The 15,212-nt window shown below is 59.2% G+C and overlaps 3 protein-coding genes across 14 annotated transcripts in view; 2 read left to right on the top strand and 1 right to left on the bottom strand.

The window, feature by feature from the left end:
- Positions 1 to 62: 62 nt before the first annotated feature.
- On the top strand, positions 63 to 4,820 carry Phf1 (PHD finger protein 1). 5 transcript variants are annotated; one of them, XM_013156969.3, is made up of 15 exons: positions 63 to 243; positions 943 to 1,118; positions 1,194 to 1,275; positions 1,370 to 1,465; positions 1,918 to 2,018; positions 2,102 to 2,250; positions 2,355 to 2,450; positions 2,570 to 2,638; positions 2,754 to 2,877; positions 2,956 to 3,023; positions 3,173 to 3,277; positions 3,378 to 3,567; positions 3,660 to 3,754; positions 3,969 to 4,046; positions 4,211 to 4,820. In XM_013156969.3, exons 2-15 carry the CDS (start codon positions 963 to 965, stop codon positions 4,497 to 4,499), a joined length of 1,698 nt encoding a protein of 565 aa, XP_013012423.2. In that variant the 5' UTR covers positions 63 to 243; positions 943 to 962; the 3' UTR covers positions 4,500 to 4,820. The 5 variants fall into 5 exon arrangements, with proteins under 5 accessions (XP_013012423.2, XP_003473965.2, XP_013012425.2 ...); XM_003473917.5 differs by having other exon boundaries at positions 3,966 to 4,046; XM_013156971.3 differs by having other exon boundaries at positions 3,389 to 3,567; positions 3,686 to 3,754; positions 4,211 to 4,468.
- Positions 4,821 to 4,929: 109 nt separating this feature from the next.
- Cuta (cutA divalent cation tolerance homolog) lies at positions 4,930 to 6,460 on the bottom strand. Of its 2 annotated transcripts, none has more exons than XM_003473705.5 (6): positions 6,318 to 6,460; positions 5,792 to 6,000; positions 5,577 to 5,636; positions 5,447 to 5,492; positions 5,280 to 5,329; positions 4,930 to 5,148 (listed from the first exon to the last, which is right to left on the bottom strand). In XM_003473705.5, the coding sequence occupies exons 2-6, from the start codon at positions 5,971 to 5,973 to the stop codon at positions 5,022 to 5,024; spliced, it is 465 nt and encodes a 154-aa protein (XP_003473753.2). In that variant the 5' UTR covers positions 5,974 to 6,000; positions 6,318 to 6,460; the 3' UTR covers positions 4,930 to 5,021. The 2 variants fall into 2 exon arrangements, with proteins under 2 accessions (XP_003473753.2, XP_005005492.1); XM_005005435.4 differs by having other exon boundaries at positions 6,185 to 6,347.
- A 1,873-nt stretch (positions 6,461 to 8,333) lies between these two features.
- The window catches only part of Syngap1 (synaptic Ras GTPase activating protein 1), a 29,026-nt gene continuing 22,147 nt past the window's right edge, over positions 8,334 to 15,212 (top strand). For 2 of the 7 annotated variants that reach the window (XM_063239055.1, XM_063239053.1), the window contains exons 1-3: positions 8,346 to 8,554; positions 11,578 to 11,699; positions 13,409 to 13,514. In XM_063239055.1, the coding sequence (XP_063095125.1) occupies positions 8,488 to 8,554; positions 11,578 to 11,699; positions 13,409 to 13,514 (295 nt within the window). In that variant the 5' untranslated portion in view covers positions 8,346 to 8,487. Of the gene's footprint in view, positions 8,555 to 11,577; positions 11,700 to 13,408; positions 13,515 to 15,212 lie in introns of all 7 variants that reach the window. The other 5 variants (XM_063239059.1, XM_063239056.1, XM_063239054.1 and 2 more) reach the window with 5 other exon arrangements.

The following is a 15,212-nucleotide window of genomic DNA, read 5'->3' as shown; positions in this document are numbered from 1 at the left end:
CCGCCGGTCCGTCCCTCCCCTGCCCTCCCCTTCCCTGCCCGCCGCCTCCTCCCGCCGCCGCCGCTGCTTTGGCTGCTGCGTCATACGCCCCAGAGCCGCCGGGACGGAGGGGCTGGGCCCGGAGACCCCCGGCTTCCGCCCGCACTGTCCCTGGCGCCCCGACGTGCCCTCCCTGAGCGCGGGGCTCGCCCAGGCCCCCGACGTCCGCCCCTGCCCGGCTCCCGGCCGCCCCAGCTGTCACCGGTAAGAAGGCAGCAGGAGGCGCGCGGGTGGGGGGGCAGGACCGGGGCGGCGCGGGGTGGTGGAGAGCGAGAGCCCCGGGGCCCAGGGCTCGGGCCGGGCCGGACCGGGCCGGGCCGGGCGGCAGCGACGCACGTCCCTGCTCCTACTGGCTGGGTGGGGAGTGAAGCCCGGGACGGGACACGCCCCCCTCGGGGTGCTCAGGGAAGTTGTCTACCCGGGGCACGGAGCCCCTGATTCGAGGGTGACCTGACATAACCTGGCACCCGGAGGATTGTTCGGAACCAGACGTGCAGGCCCAGGGGGTTAGCCACTTGTACTCTGGGAGACTTCTACAGAAAAGTCCCCCAAAAATGGGTGGGCAGCAAAGCAGGGTACCCCAACCAAGCGTGCTACCTCTATGCAGTTGCGGGTAACCCTTGCTTCTGCAGCCATCGTTTCTCCTGAGATCCCAAGGCCGGGATGTACTATCCCAGGAGAGCTCTGGAAGCTGGGAAACTGGAGAAGTAGGTTGGGGGCGGTGGAAGAGAAGGGGGAGCAGGTTGAAAGAGCTGCAGTCCAGGAGCTGGGGAGGGTCGAGCAGTGTCCGGGGAGTGTGGAGACTGGAGATGCGGATGCTTCGTCCTTGACAGAAAAATAAGCAAAGAAAATGGGGCGACACTTTCTCAGCCTTCATAACCACCTGTTTTCTTTCATTCCCAGTCAGCTCCCCCCAGGATGCAATGGCACAGCCCCCCCGGCTGAGCCGCTCTGGGGCCCCCTCTCTCTGGGACCCCACTTCTGCTCCCACCTCAGGCCCCAGGCCTCGACTTTGGGAGGGGCAGGATGTCCTGGCCAGATGGACGGATGGGCTGCTGTACCTGGGCACCATCAAGAAGGTGAGGCCTCTCCCTCTGCCCTCTCTCCCTCCTACCCTCAGCCATGCCTGGGGTCCTGTGTCCTCTGTCTCCCAGGTGGACAGCGCCCGGGAGGTGTGTCTGGTCCAGTTTGAAGACGATTCCCAGTTTCTGGTTCTGTGGAAAGACATCAGCCCAGGTGAGACCGAAAGCACCGAGACCTCGTGGGTAGAAAGCAGGTTTCCTGTGGCCTGGGGCTGGGGGAGGCCTTCTGACATCCCCACTGCCTGCAGCTGCCCTTCCCGGAGAGGAGCTCCTCTGCTGCGTCTGCCGCTCTGAGAACGTGGTTGCTGGGAACCGGCTGGTCAGCTGTGAGAAGTGTCGCCACGGTGAGAGGGCTCTGGACCCTTCTCTGTAGCACTGGTCCTTGTGTCCCCTGTTCTGGCCTGTTCCTCAGGCCACCACTCTGGCCCGAATCCTTATCTAGTGACAAGGGAAGAGGCTGCTGTAGAAATAAGGGGTGTGAGGGGCTGGGGATTTAGCTCAGCGGCATAAGCGCCTGCCTTGAAAGCAGACAGTGTGAGTTCGATCCCCGGTACCGATAAAAAGGAAAAAGACAAAAAAAAAAAAAAAAAGAAATAAGGGGGGTGAACAGCGCAGGCAAAAGTAGCCCACACCCATTCTGTTCCCACCCTGTGCTAAGGGGGACCCTAGGAGCCTGGGTCCTGCCTGTGAGGTTGGGGTAATGCATCTGCTGCGGTAGGTTGAGTGAGTTTAGTAGGATGGGTTGAGGTGGCTGCTGCTGCCCTGCACAGGCTCCAGTGACCTTGTCCTTGTTCAGCGTACCACCAGGACTGCCACGTACCCAGGGCCCCGGCCCCAGGAGAGGGAGAGGCCACAGCCTGGGTCTGCCGTCAGTGCGTTTTTGCCATCGCCACCAAGGTAAAGGCACCACTCAGAGGCCCTCAGCCTTGCCCAGGCCCCCTGCTCCCGCCCCTGAGGCTCTGCCTGCTCTTGCTCTGCAGAGGGGGGGTGCGCTGAAGAAGGGTCCCTATGCCCGGGCCATGCTGGGCATGAAACTATCCCTGCCATACGGACTGAAGGGGCTCGACTGGGATGCTGGGCACCTGAGCAACCGGCAGCAGAGCTACTGTTACTGTGGCGGTCCTGGGGAGTGAGTGACAGGGCAGCAGAGCCCGGGAAGAGAGATGAGGGTGAGGGAGGATGAGGGTGGCACAGGGGAGGTGAGTCCGGAGTCACTGTGCCGTGTGCCCTCAGGTGGAACCTGAAGATGCTGCAGTGCCGGAGCTGCCTGCAGTGGTTCCACGAGGCCTGCACGCAGTGTCTGAGCAAGCCCCTGCTCTACGGGGACCGGTGAGCCTGGTGTGGGCGCCCCCTGCCCCGCCTCCTGGGTGCTGGGTGCCACTCCTGTGGGGAGTGCTCAGTGTGCCAGAACCAGAGCCAGGTGTGTTCTCCCCTCCCGCTGTGCCCAGGTTCTATGAGTTTGAATGCTGCGTGTGCCGGGGGGGACCTGAGAAGGTGCGGAGGCTGCAGCTGCGCTGGTGAGCGGCCGGGGCGCCCCTGGGACAGCGTTTCACCCTCACGCCGCTGCCGCCCACCTTGGGCTCCTGGGTTTGGTCACGCTCCCGTGGCCTTGGTGACATGATGTTTCTCCAGGGTGGACGTGGCCCATCTTGTCCTCTATCACCTCAGTGTTTGCTGTAAGAAGAAATACTTTGACTTTGACCGTGAGATCCTGCCCTTCACCTCAGAGAACTGGGACAGCCTGCTCCTGGGCGAGGTAGGGGGTGTGCAGGCTAGGGGGCAAGGTAGGGAGGGAATTGCTGTCCACTGAGCCCGCTTACCTTCCACCCCCCAGCTCTCAGACACCCCCAAGGGAGAGCGTTCTTCCAAGCTCCTCTCTGCTCTCAACAACCACAAAGACCGGTGAGTGGAGCAGGGGAGGCAGAGGCAGGAGGCTCTGAGACCAAGATTTGGAAGCTGAGCGGGGAAGGGGCCCCGCCACACCTGGCTGACCAAAGGTGAGTGGCCAGCCTCTTCTGCAGTGCTGAGCCCGTGTGCCTTCTTCGCCCCAGTTTCATTTCAGGGAGGGAGATTAAGAAGAGGAAATGCTTGTTTGGGCTCCATGCTCGGGCCCCCCCTCCTGTGGAGCACCCGCATGGAGACGGAGCTCCCACCAGGTCACTGGTCCAGGGAGGATGGGGGACATTTCCAAGGACTGGTCTGGGAGGTGTCTGGGGTGTCCGGAGGGGGCTGGGGGGATAAGGAGGCCTCTTACAGCTTCCCTTCAGGGCAGGGCCCTGGGGGAGGGGTCTCACGTCCCCTGGGGAAGCGACGGAGACCAGAGCCGGAGCCCCTGAGAAGGAGGCAGAAGGGGAAAGTGGAGGAGCTGGAGCCACCCTCGGCAATGTGCAATCCGCCAGAGGCCCAGGAGCAGAGGGAGCGGGCACGGCTGCAGAGGGCGCTGCAGGTATGGGGGCGACGGGGAGCCCAGGGCCACAGGCCACAGTGGTGTGGGAAGGAACCAGAGGTGACCCCTCAGTCCTCTGCCCCTTCTCCTAGGCCTCAGTGTCTCCATCACCCCCCAGCCCTAACCAGAGCTACCAGGGCAGCAGCGGCTACAACTTCCGGCCCACAGACGCCCGCTGTCTGCCCAGGTCAGTGACCCATTGCCCACCTCCCTGGACCTTGTCCCCTGGAACTCTCATCCCTGTCTCCCTCATTCAGCTGCTCACTCCTTGTCCTAGAGACTGCTAGGGCAATGCTTGGTGCCCAGCGTTCTGGGGATAGTGGTTGTTGAGCCTCAGCCTTCCCAGGGGACATCCTGTTCTCTTGTTCTGGTCCTGACTTCCTTCCTTCCAACCCCAGCAGCCCCATCCGGATGTTTGCTTCCTTCCACCCTTCTGCCAGCACCGCAGGGACCTCTGGGGACAGTGAACCCCCAGACAGGTGAGACTCTTCCCCTTACCTGGACGCCCCTTTTCCTCTGTGGTCTCAGCTTCCTTATTCTTTGAGCATCTCTTCATTCCTCTGACCCGCACGGGGCCCTCTATCATCCAGTCAATCCCTATGGGTGTCTGTCTGGACTGATGATGACTGCCTTCTCTTCCTAGGTCACCCCTTGAACTTCACATCGGCTTCCCCCCAGACATCCCTAAAAGTACCCCCCATTCGATGACTGCCTCGCCCTCCTCAGTCCCAGCCCCCTCCCCAGGTCTTCCTAGACGTTCCACACCTCCTTCTCCCCTGTGCCGCAGTTTGTCTCCAGGGACTGGGGGAGGAGTCCGAGGTGGGGTTGGCTACCTGTCCCGAGGGGACCCTGTCCGGGTCCTTGCTCGGAGAGTCCGGCCTGATGGCTCTGTGCAGTATCTGGTTGAGTGGGGAGGAGGGGGCATCTTCTGAACAGCCTGCCCCTTGCCTCCCCATCCACACCTGCCAGCACTTTCTACCCTGATCTCTGACCTCACCTGCAGCTGGGATGTACCTGGAGATAGGGGGGTTCTCCCCACTGCCAGGCTGGAATCCAGGGGGCATGAGAGGAGGCTCTTCTCATCCCTTCATGATTCCTGACCCTAGTCCTTTCCATTTCCTTTGATGTTATTTTGTTACAGCTTTTTAAATACTTTTAAAAATTATTGAACCCCTGGGTGCAGAGACTGGGGGGGGGGGTACAAAAAGGGATGCTGGATTCTGTATGACTAAAATAAAGAGAACTAGAAATAACTTAGTAGCCGTGAGTCATTTTGAAAGATGGGTGGAATACAAAGCTAAAAGCACTGAGATCTTCCCCAACCAAATATGCATATATGACAAGGAAAAAAGACAAAAGGCAGAAAAACAAAAGAGGGGATTTATTGGGGTTCAGGCATCACCTGGAAGAACAAGGGCACTGAAGTGTGAGGGGATCATGCCAACAATGGCTCATCATGGCATAACCGGGCTGGAATCCATCAGTGACTTGGTGACCTGGCACACCCAGTGCAGATATGGGGGGTTCCCCTGCTCCACAGGCAACGCGATCACCTCCGCCACTTCATAAGGGTGCACAGAACTGTGAAAGTGACAGGAAAAGGGGTTACACAAGCACCTGAAGGAGCCCCCCTCAGACAAGCAAATCCACACGAGAGAGTCTCTCTCTCACACACACACACAACACACACTCATCTTTGTCCAAATTCTTACCGGACAAAATCTGTCAAAGCTGGGACCAGGGAACTTTGGGTTTTAATCATCTACGGGACAAACAGAAACAACTGAAGCAAAGGGCAGTGGTGATCTTAGAGCCCTCCGAGAGGCAGGGTTGAAAGGACCGGAGATGAAGTTGGCTTGGGCAGGGGAACGTTTCTCACCATCAGCACCTCACTGTCTTCCTCGATCTTTCCTTTCCACTCATAGCTGAGATCAGAGCAGAAGAGGGGAGAGTGTTGGGAAGCAAAGCCTCCTGGAGGAAAAAGACTCCCAGGCAGCCCCTTCACTTACATGGACGTGATCTGAGGGATGAGGTTGACGCAGGCTGCCAGACGCTTCTCCACCACGGCCCTAGAACGAAGGAGAGCCCCAATCAGAGCGGCCAGGACCCCAATTCGGGCGACCCAAAGGTTTTACCGGGCTTGGCAAAGCTGGCGCCCAGGAAGCAGCCCCTCCTCCTCCATCCCCGACTCCTGACCACGCTCACTCCTCACTGCAGCCCCTACCTGGCGATCTCCTTGGCGACCTTCTCGTTGGGGCAAGTGACGAAGGCTGCGGACACTGATCCCGGAACGTAGCCGGAGCCCGAGGTCGGGCTGGGCTGGGACGGGGGGCTTCCAGACGCCATGGACAGCAGAGCTCGGGGCAGCGACAGAAGGCGGGAGGCCGCGGGCAGCAGCGCCGGCATCCACAGCAGCGATACCAGCACAGCGGCCTGGGGGAAGATTGATCTCTGCTCCCAGATGCCCCAGAGCGCTGTCCTCCCTCTACCGACCCGTCCCTGAAGCCGGCAGACAGTCGGAAAACCAAGCCCAAGCCTGGGTTTTCACCCGGAGATTTGCAACGCGGGTCTGTTTTCGGGGACCGGAAGGGAAGGGGCGGACAGGGCGAGCACTCACCCCTCCGCCGAGCAGGGCTGTGGACGCCCGCGACCCCCTCATGCAGCCTATGCCAGTAGAGGAGGCAGGACGCCAGAGATCACACGTTAGGCAAGAAAGGACCCCAAACCGAGGCAGGACGGCCTCTTCTTACCTGGGTGGCAGCCACGTGATAAGAAAACAGCACACCCACGTGACAGCACAGCCCGCCAGCCGGAGTCTCCGAAGCTAGCCAATCCCAGTGCTCACGTGTCTCGGGTTGCTCCGCCTCCCGACGGGGCGGGGATAGAGGCGGTTGGACCAATCGGTAGCCAGATCTGCAGAAGTGCGCGGAAATGGCACGCCCATTTTCCAAACGCCGGGCTGCTGGCTGAGGAGAGCCGCTGCGGCGGTCCCCTGTCACGTGACGGGGCCCAGCCGCTGTGGCAGCGCAATTTCGGGGCGTGACAGGAGGCAGCCAATTGCAGGCCAGCCCCTCGGAGCACGTGACTCGAGAGCTGTCTTCTGGCAGGGGGGGCCCGCAGTCCCCGCAGACGAGATGCGTCAGGCTGTGGAGTGGGGAATCATGCTTAAGCCCCAAAATGTGCCTAGCAGCAGCCCCTACCCTGGTTCCTACAGGGGTGGGAGGGTCCGGGAAGCTGAACCTCGGGAACGAAGAGAGCGCCCCCTACCCTTGCAGTCAGGACTGCACAGTGCTTGGGAGAGGGAATGAGCAGGGCTGAGCTGACAGGCCAGCTGTCCCTGGGTAGGGGGCCGTGATTAGCCACGGTGCAGGCATGGCAGGGCAGGGCATGGCATGACATGTGTAGGTGAGCAGGAAGGCATTTCCAAAGGCTGGGTACAGGTTGATCAAACGCCTACCTGAACAACCAAAGCTTGAAGCAGTGGTGAATTGGAGGGAAGGAGACAAGCATAGCAGAGATGGCTCTCTCCCCTCTCCCCTCTCTGTCCCACTGTCCAGGACTGGGCCACCTCTGGTCTTGGGGCTCCTTTCCTTACCCATCCCCCCAGGAGCAGGACTTGCTCTACATAACCTCCCTGGGGCCCAAGCACATCCAGTGACCCAAAAATGTAGAGAGGGGCCAAGGAAGAGGCCAGAGGAGTGGGAGGAGACAGCAGAAAAAAAGGCTCTGCTACCCAACACCCCCCAAGTTCTGGGGTCCTTGAGTGGCTGAGAGCTTCCCAGGCTGATGTTAGGACCCTCTCATTTTTCGCATTTCTGGAGTAGGGGGTGGGGTCCCTGAGGTCTCTGTCTGGATTTCCGGTTTGTCTTTGAGTCATCCCTGTGGTCTTCAATATTAGTGTTGGGGTGGGGTGTGGTGATCCCAGCACTCCAGAGGCTGAGGCAGGAGGAATCACTCTGAGACCTGCCTGGGCTGCAAAGTGAGTTCAAGACCAGCCTGAACTGTATAGCAAAACCCTGTCTCAAAAAGACCAAAAACCAAAACATTAGTGTTGGGATCCTTCTCAGAACTGAGTTCCCTTTTTTGTTGTCTTAGGGAGCTCTGTGTTTTGGAGTCTGATGGTCACTCTCTGGGGTCTTGCAAACTCTGATAGTTCTTGGGTCTCTGGGTCCCCGAGTCTGAACTTCTCTGAGGCAGAGTCTGGGGTTCCTCACATCTCTCCCCAGGTCTGAGCTCTGGCTGGTATAGGTCTGGTCTTTCTAAGCTCCCTTTCATCTTTTTGCTTTGAGTCTAAATCTCAGGTCTTGATCTCTGAAATCATTACCAGGTTCTCAAGTCTAAGATTTCTGTGGCTATGAAGAACCTTTTGGAGCCTGGATTCTCACATTCTGTTTGTGATTCCCAGGTGGGGGGCTAGGGTCTTTATTTGTGAAATCGAGCTCTCTTTCCTCTATGCCTGGGGTCTGTGTTTCCTATTAGCCTGCTCTGCACCGGAGCTGAGGTGTCCTCTCTGGGTCTGGGGTCTGTCTCTCCCTCCTAGGGTCTCGGGTCTGCCTGTCTAGGGCCACTGTCCGGCGTGTGGGACTCAGGGGGCTCGCTCACTCGCTCCCCTCTCCCTCCGGGTCCCCCTGAGTAGGGGTGGGGGCTGCAGTCTCTCCCTCCTCCTCCTCCTCCTCCTGCTCGCTCCTCTCGCGCTCGCTTCCCCCGCCCCCCTCTCTCTCTCTCTCTCCACTGCCGCTGCTGCCGTTGGCTCTCATTCTCCTCCTCCTCCTCTTCTCTCCTCCTCTCTGCTCCTCTCTGCTCCTCTCTCCTCCTCTCTCCTCCTCCTCCTCCTCCACCTCCTCCTCCTTCTCCCCCTCTCTCTCCCCCTCTTTCTCACTTCTCTTTCTCCCCCGTCCCCCTCCCCTCCCCCCAGGCCTGATGAGCAGGTCTCGCGCCTCCATCCATCGGGGGAGCATCCCCGCGATGTCCTATGCCCCCTTCCGAGGTACGCGGTGGGGGAGGGGGAGGGCCGGCCGGGGGGCAGCAGGGGGAGGGGCGGGGCGGGGGAGGGCCGGAGCGGCTGGAATGGAGGGAGAGGGGAGGACCGGGAAGGCAGGGGTGGGAGCAAGGCAAGGAGGGATTGGAGGCTGGAGGGAGAGGGGCAGGTAAGGGGTCGAGGGGCCGGGAAGCAGGCCTCGGAGAGGGGCTGAGGGGAAATGGTAGAGGGGCGAGAGCGCCAAAGGGGTGGGGAGGTGAGAGGCAGGGCTGGGGGAGAGCTGCGGGAGTCATTTGGGGGTGGGAGCTGAGTGTCGGGGAAGATACCCTGGAAACAGTCTTAGGAGAGACACTGAGAGGGGAGAATGAAAACACAGGGGTGAAGCCCAGAAGCCAGGAAGCGCTGGGGGAAGACGGTGGGGGCCCAGAGAAGGGAAGGGATTAGGAAGAGAGGAGGATGGAGAGAAGGGGCCAGATGGAGAGAGAGGGAGGCAGTGGGGGGGTGGAGGTCCAGATGGAGGGAAGAGAGGAGGGAGAGGGAGAGGGCTGGGGGAGGGGAGGCCGGGGCAGGGAGGGCCGGATTGTATGTGTGGGTTTTTGGGGGGATGCAAGTGAGACTGAGTGATGGGAGTAGAGACCGGGTAACACCTTATCCGGGACGCACACCCTCATTCAGGCTGGTAACCGGTGAAATGCAGCCTCTGGGGTCTTAATCGGCTTCCTTCACTTCACCACTTTTGAGCCCCTCCCCCACCCATCCCTTATTTCCATTCCCCCTCCCTCCCTCTGCTGTCCATCACCTATATCTTTCCCCTCGTACGGTGTCCGTTCCTTATATGAGTCCCCCTTCTGTCCTTCCCCTGTATCCGTCCCCTCTCTGATATCTGATCTGTCTCATGGGCTCTTCTCTCGGGAAGCCCCCTTGTGTCTGTGCCACCTCTCTACTGCTTCTTCTTTACCCCATGTCTTAGTCCCCTCATTTGTCCTCATTTCCTCTGCCCCTGTCTGGCTGAGCGCTTCTCGTGTTTTCCCACGTCCCTAGGAGTTTTCTGTGCTGTTTGCTGTTACATCCATGCAGTTATTTTTCTCCTCTTGGCCCATCCCGTTTCCTACCCCACTCCCCGTCTTGTCACCATCTCTGTACCCACTCACTTTCCCGTCACACCTCAGTCTGTCACCACCCCTCTTTCCTTGTCTCTTCCACTTCCTAGGGTACTGGAGATTTGGGGTGCAAAGATACTGAGGTTTTGATGGTTGGGACGGGTGTCCCCACCTGAGGCCTTGTGGGGCATCTCATTCCAGTGTTTTCCCTTTATCAGCCATGGTCCTGTGTCAGAGGTCAGCACCGTTCTAAGTCCAGACTCTGAGTGTGTGAGTGTGAGTGTGTGCACGCGCCTGTGTTTTCAGAGTTGCTCCTAGGTTTCTCATGTCCTCCTGCTCCCAGGAGAAAGGTGGCCTTGAAGTCTAAATGCTTCCCTTAGCTGCCGCCCACACCCCTACCCAGTTCTGTGTATCTGTGATTCTCCCTCTGGCTGTGCAGTCTGCAGTCTCAAAGTTTAGGTACCAGTGATCTTTGTATGCTGTCGGTTGAGTCTCTGAGATGCCTTTGAGATGGTGAAAGTCTCAGAGTTGTGGTTTCTAGACTAGTCCTGCGGGCTCATCTTGCTGTGAGGTGCAGGCTGGGTAGATGTGACAACCATGTTTGGGGGCAGAAGCTAGATATTTCAAAGCTCCTGTGCAGGGTTTTCCACTGGGGTGACACTCAGAGGCCAGCTCTGCAGTACGGCTGTAATTATCCATGTTAATTGTCTCATAAAGCGGACTGAATTTGTTTTCCTTCCTCTAAACCTTCTACTCTGACACCCTAAGCCTAATTTTGACACTTTGATGTCAGCAGTCTGACTTCTGTCATACTTCTCTAGGACCTGGCCCGTATCCCTGAGATTGAGGGCGGCAGGAGGGAACCTTGGGCCAGATCTGAGCCTGGGTGACCTTTGCTCTACTGTTAATCTTCCTGGAGCTTTGTGTCTTGTGTCTCCCTTGAGCTCTTCGCTGGACCTCGGCAGCCCCTGGCCTGCAGCTGGCTGCCATCCTGTTGACAGGAGCTAGCCGGGAGGAGGGTGCTACGAATTTGTGACCTCTAAGCAAATAATGGGGAAAGAGATCCATTTGGTTGCTGTTCAGGAAACACGGGCATATTTCCTACCTCCTTCCACCTGGCCGCTGAGGGCCAGATGCCGACCAAAGCCATCTTGTCACTCCCACCAGGAACAGAACTTTCCCTGAAAAATGAGCGGGACTAGGAGAGATCAGGGAGGTGCTCTCCCACCTCCGCCTTAGTGAACAGTAACCCCACTTCCTCTTTACCAGGTGTTCAGCGCGCTCGGGATCCAGTGGCCCAAACTCTTACACACACACACACTCGGCTTCCTTCCTGCAGCAGCTTAGGTTCCCTTGCTCTCACAGGTGGAGACCCCACCTTCGAGGCCTTCCATTGCTGCCCAGATGCCCTTGCCAGCTGTTTCTTCTGCCAGTGTTACTGCTCTCCCATCTTGATACTTCCCCAAGTGGCTGGACAGTTCCTTTCCCTGTAGTTGTCCCCAATTGTGTCCCTCTCTGTCATGAAACTCCGTCACCTGTAGTCTTCCCCTCTGTAGTCTTCCTGTAGGTCTGCAGAGCCCCCTATGATTCCCCTAAACCCCACAGAAAGGCTGGGCTTCTGGTCCTTTATAACTGCTGAGAGCCTCACCCTCAACTGCGATCCTCTCAAGGCAGGTGGGACTCCCTTCTCTTTTTTTGTCTTGTTGAATCAGGCTTTTGCTATACAGTTCAGGCTGCCCTTGAATGTGCTTTGTAGTCTAGGGTGGCCCTGAACTTGCAATGATCATCCTGCCTCAGCCTCCTGAGGGGTACAGTTACAGACTTGTGCTACCAAGTCTGCCCTCCATCTTCCACTTGGTGAGCTCTCTTCTTGCCATCTGGACTCTGCTCCCAGTCATATAACCTTACTGTTTCTGTGTCTTTGTCTCCCAGATGTACGGGGACCCCCTATGCACCGAACCCAATACGTTCACTCCCCGTATGATCGTCCTGGTTGGAACCCACGGTTCTGCATCATCTCGGGGAACCAGCTGCTCATGCTGGATGAGGATGAGGTGAGCAGAGCAAGGAGGCTGGGAATTGTCCACGGGTAGTTGGGGAGACCAAAGAGAAAGATGGGGTGCATCCTCAGTGGAGAGGAGACACAGGAGGGCTGATAAAAGCGCAGCGAGCTCAGGGAGGTGAGTTGGGTTGGGACAGAGGCACAGTCCTTCTGTCACCTGGGCCACAGGGTCTTTGAGAGCGTGTTGGGCAGATGTGGCTCTGAAGTTTTGGGTTGAAGATTTGACCACATCTAGTGTGGAGCAGGCTAGAAAGGAGAAGGGGATGGGGAAGTGGAAGGGATGTAGAAATGGGGGGACATCCTCCCTCCCCACTCCTGCTCCCACTCTTCTATCAGGGGTACAGTGGAGGAAAGGGAAACTGAGGGCTCTAGGCAACAGGCAGAGGATAGTGGGGTGTGGGGTAAGTGAGAGGGGTTGGGGGCACCAGGTCTTAGCATGGGCAGCAGTGAACACTGGCAGGCTACCTGCACTCAGTGTAAACCAACAGCCCCCCAACGGGACTTGCTGGACACGGGGAGGAATGTAAGGAATGGGGGCCTGGGGAAGGCAGAGGCAGAGCCGGACTGCTGGCCCGGGTGGAGGTGGAGAAACAGAAGAGTCCTATGGGAGGCAGAGACCTTGTAAGGAGACATAAAGGCCAGAGAAGGTTTCGTTCTAATCTGGGAGCAGGGTCAGCTGCAGAGGGTCCAGCAGAGCAAGGGCCATACCCCAGTGCTGTGCCCCAGCAGGGGGCTGATTTGAGGATGAACTTTAGGAGTGGTGGGCAGCCAGGGGAGCCTGAGGCTTGACGGCTTGGAGATGGCCCAGCGAGGCAGGGCTGGAGCAGGGGTTAGGGTGCACCAGGGTGTAAGGGTCCTGGGGTACAGGTGAGCCGCCTGAGTAGAGAGCTTTCACCCCACAGAGTAAAGCAGTGGCACCTAGGCAAGGACACCGGGCTGCTGTGGGGAGAGGTGGCCTGGAGGGTGTTGTCTAAGTTCTGGGTCCTGGAAAGCAGCTGAGGAATGCACTAGTGGGCATCAGCCTTGGCCAAGGGCCTGGAGTCTGCAGGATGAATTGGAAGAAATGGAACCAACAGGAGCAGGGGTGGTTGTGAGGGTGAAGGTACAGGACTGGGCGCAGGGTGAAGAAATGACACAAAGAGGCACACACTGAGGAGCCCAGTGGCCACTCACCCGAGGGGCATTCGGGGTGGCTGGAACCTGGGGCAGGAAGGCGGGGCTGAGCTGGAGCAGGGAGTGGGTGGACCTGGGAGGATGGCAGCATGTAGAGTCACCGTGGGCTGGGGCTGGGGCGTCCAGCTCCTGGGGCTCCTGGACGGTGAGGAGGTTGGGATGGACCTGGAGCTGAGGCTTGAGAGGTCCGGTGGGGGTGAGGGAAGGAGACCGGGGCGGGGGGAAGGGGAGGTTGGGTCCCAGTCTGGCCAAAAGCCGGGCCGTGGGCGGGAGACAAGCTGTGACTCCTGATTATAAATGCAGCTTCTGCTGCCCCCGTGACAGCTCGAGGGGGAGCAGCGGGTACGGGCAGTGGGGGTTGGCAGGGAAGCAAGGAGCGTGGACCAAACGAAGGTCAAGGGGAGAACGGATCGGGAAGTCGCTGGCTTCCCGCGCGGTTGCGGGGCGCGGAGGAGGACTGGGGGGAAACTGCCAGAGGGAGGGCCGGACGTCCCCGCCCCGAGGCCTGACACACCCCGCATCCCCTAGATACACCCGCTTCTGATCCGGGACCGGAGGAGCGAGTCCAGCCGCAACAAACTGCTGAGGCGCACCGTCTCCGTGCCGGTGGAGGGGCGGCCCCACGGCGAGCATGGTACGGCGGCCGGGCAGGCACGCGCCGGGGGCGGGGCTGGGGGCGGGGCTCCGGGGCGGGGCTGGCCGGGGATGCATCCCGGGGGCGACGGCGCCCTCGTCTGGGCTGTGGAGCGGCACCAGGGCCGCGCATCCGAGGCCCTTGCGCGTCCTTGGTCCTCTCCACGTCCCTTTTCCTCTCCAGCAGCGAAGTTTGACTATTTTCCTGGTGCTTGTAAAAATAGTCTCTTTAGATCTGTAGCTTCCTGTCCGAGTGCGCCTGCCCCTGCCCCTGCCCCTCCCAGGCCTCAGTCTGGCGTCTCGGCGAGAGTGACCCAGTTCCAGCCCTCCCCCGACCTCTGTCCCACCCCCATGCTCCCGATTCTTCTCCCGAGACCTTCAGGCCTGTGGTCCCTCCCTCTTTTCTTGCCCCCTTTTTTTTGCCTCTTCTCATCAACTGCTTCTATTTTCTACATCGTTTCGCCCCCTTTTCTTTTTCCTCTCCGATTCCTCTTATTCTCTGCATCCCTCTAGAGCCCCCATACTTCCCCACGGCCCTCAGTGGAAGTCCGTCACTCCCATCGCCTGGCTTTCTGTCTGCAGAGCTCTCAGCTCAGTCTGTCTCTCTTAACTCTCTCCCTCTCTCCATCTGTCTCTTCCCCTCCCTCCCCCTTTTTGCCCCCCACCCCCCTCTTTAGTCATTTAAAAAAAGATTTTTGTCTTCCTGAGAAGTTCGCTTAAAAGGGTTTCCATGGGAACAGTGAGGGAGATGAAGGCAGAGAACAGATCTGCAGCCAAGGTGCAGAGAGACGCCCTCGTCCCCGAAATCCCCTCGCCAGTGCCCCCTTTCTCTCCCAAGATCTGGGGGCCCTGACCCTCCAACACCCCCCCCCCCGTTGACCCCATTCTCCTGCCAGCCCCCAAACCCCTCAGGGATCCAGGCTTCCAGTTTCTCATTTAGCCAGTGGCCTGTTCCCATGCCTGGGTTCCCTCCAGCCACCTTCTGATGGGTCCAGGCCTCACTGCCCTTCCTTGGGGGCCAGCTGTAGACCTTGGGTGGGAGGTCAGGGATTCCTGTCGTTGTCATGGAAACCTCTGACTGTGAGGGCAGTAGGTAACATAGCTGAGGTCAAGCCTGGTGGTAGTGGTGCTGGTGGACACAAACTGATGCCTGCCACACACGTGTGTGCACGTATCTGTGTGATTTAGTGCCTAGTGTACGCGTTCCTGTGCGCGTGTACACCTGTGTGCCCAGGTCAGAATGGTCACTTTCTCACAGGACATGTTTACTGTGGGTCCTGTGCTCAGACCACATATTCCCATCGTTTTGCATTCCCTGATCTCACAGTCTGGGGTCTCTGACATGGGTCTGGCGGGTTCGGAAGTGGGTGGTAGGGTGGTACTCGTAGGTGGCTGTTGCTGAGCAGAGCTTTGGTGAGGGTTGGGAGGGGCATCCAGTGTAGAGATATAGCTAGCTAGATACAGATATATTTGAGGAGAGGGTCTGTGAGCGTGGATAGCTGACTGGGGTCTGCAAAGGGACTTGGAGCGTGTGGAGGGCACGGCGCATGTGCGGGGAACATGGGGTGGTCGAGGCTGGGGGTGGGAGTGGAGGGCTAGGGTCTGTGAAGGTGTTTGCTGAGGCTGTGGACTCTCCAGCCCGGGAGAGGTCGCCGGACCTTCTAGGGGCAGCGGAATCCAGGGCTCCTCCTCTGCTGGG

Source organism: Cavia porcellus, unplaced genomic scaffold (assembly GCF_034190915.1).
Source record: "Cavia porcellus strain 051 isolate PalLab524CR breed Dunkin Hartley unplaced genomic scaffold, mCavPor4.1 scaffold_28, whole genome shotgun sequence".
In the NCBI taxonomy this organism is placed as follows: Eukaryota; Metazoa; Chordata; class Mammalia; order Rodentia; family Caviidae; genus Cavia; species Cavia porcellus.
This window is presented reverse-complemented; position numbering and strand designations above follow the sequence as displayed.

Coding starts and splice junctions, on each gene's coding strand:
- Phf1 (XM_003473917.5), top strand. CDS start 963: ATGGCACAGCCCCCCCGGCTGAGCCGCTCTGGGGCCCCCTCTCTCTGG. Junction 1,276..1,369: donor GTGGAAAGACATCAGCCCAG/GTGAGACCGAAA, acceptor CACTGCCTGCAG/CTGCCCTTCCCGGAGAGGAG. Junction 1,466..1,917: donor CTGTGAGAAGTGTCGCCACG/GTGAGAGGGCTC, acceptor GTCCTTGTTCAG/CGTACCACCAGGACTGCCAC.
- Cuta (XM_005005435.4), bottom strand. CDS start 6,226: ATGAGGGGGTCGCGGGCGTCCACAGCCCTGCTCGGCGGAGGG. Junction 5,493..5,576: donor ATCCCTCAGATCACGTCCAT/GTAAGTGAAGGG, acceptor CTCTGATCTCAG/CTATGAGTGGAAAGGAAAGA. Junction 5,149..5,279: donor GCTTTGACAGATTTTGTCCG/GTAAGAATTTGG, acceptor TCACTTTCACAG/TTCTGTGCACCCTTATGAAG.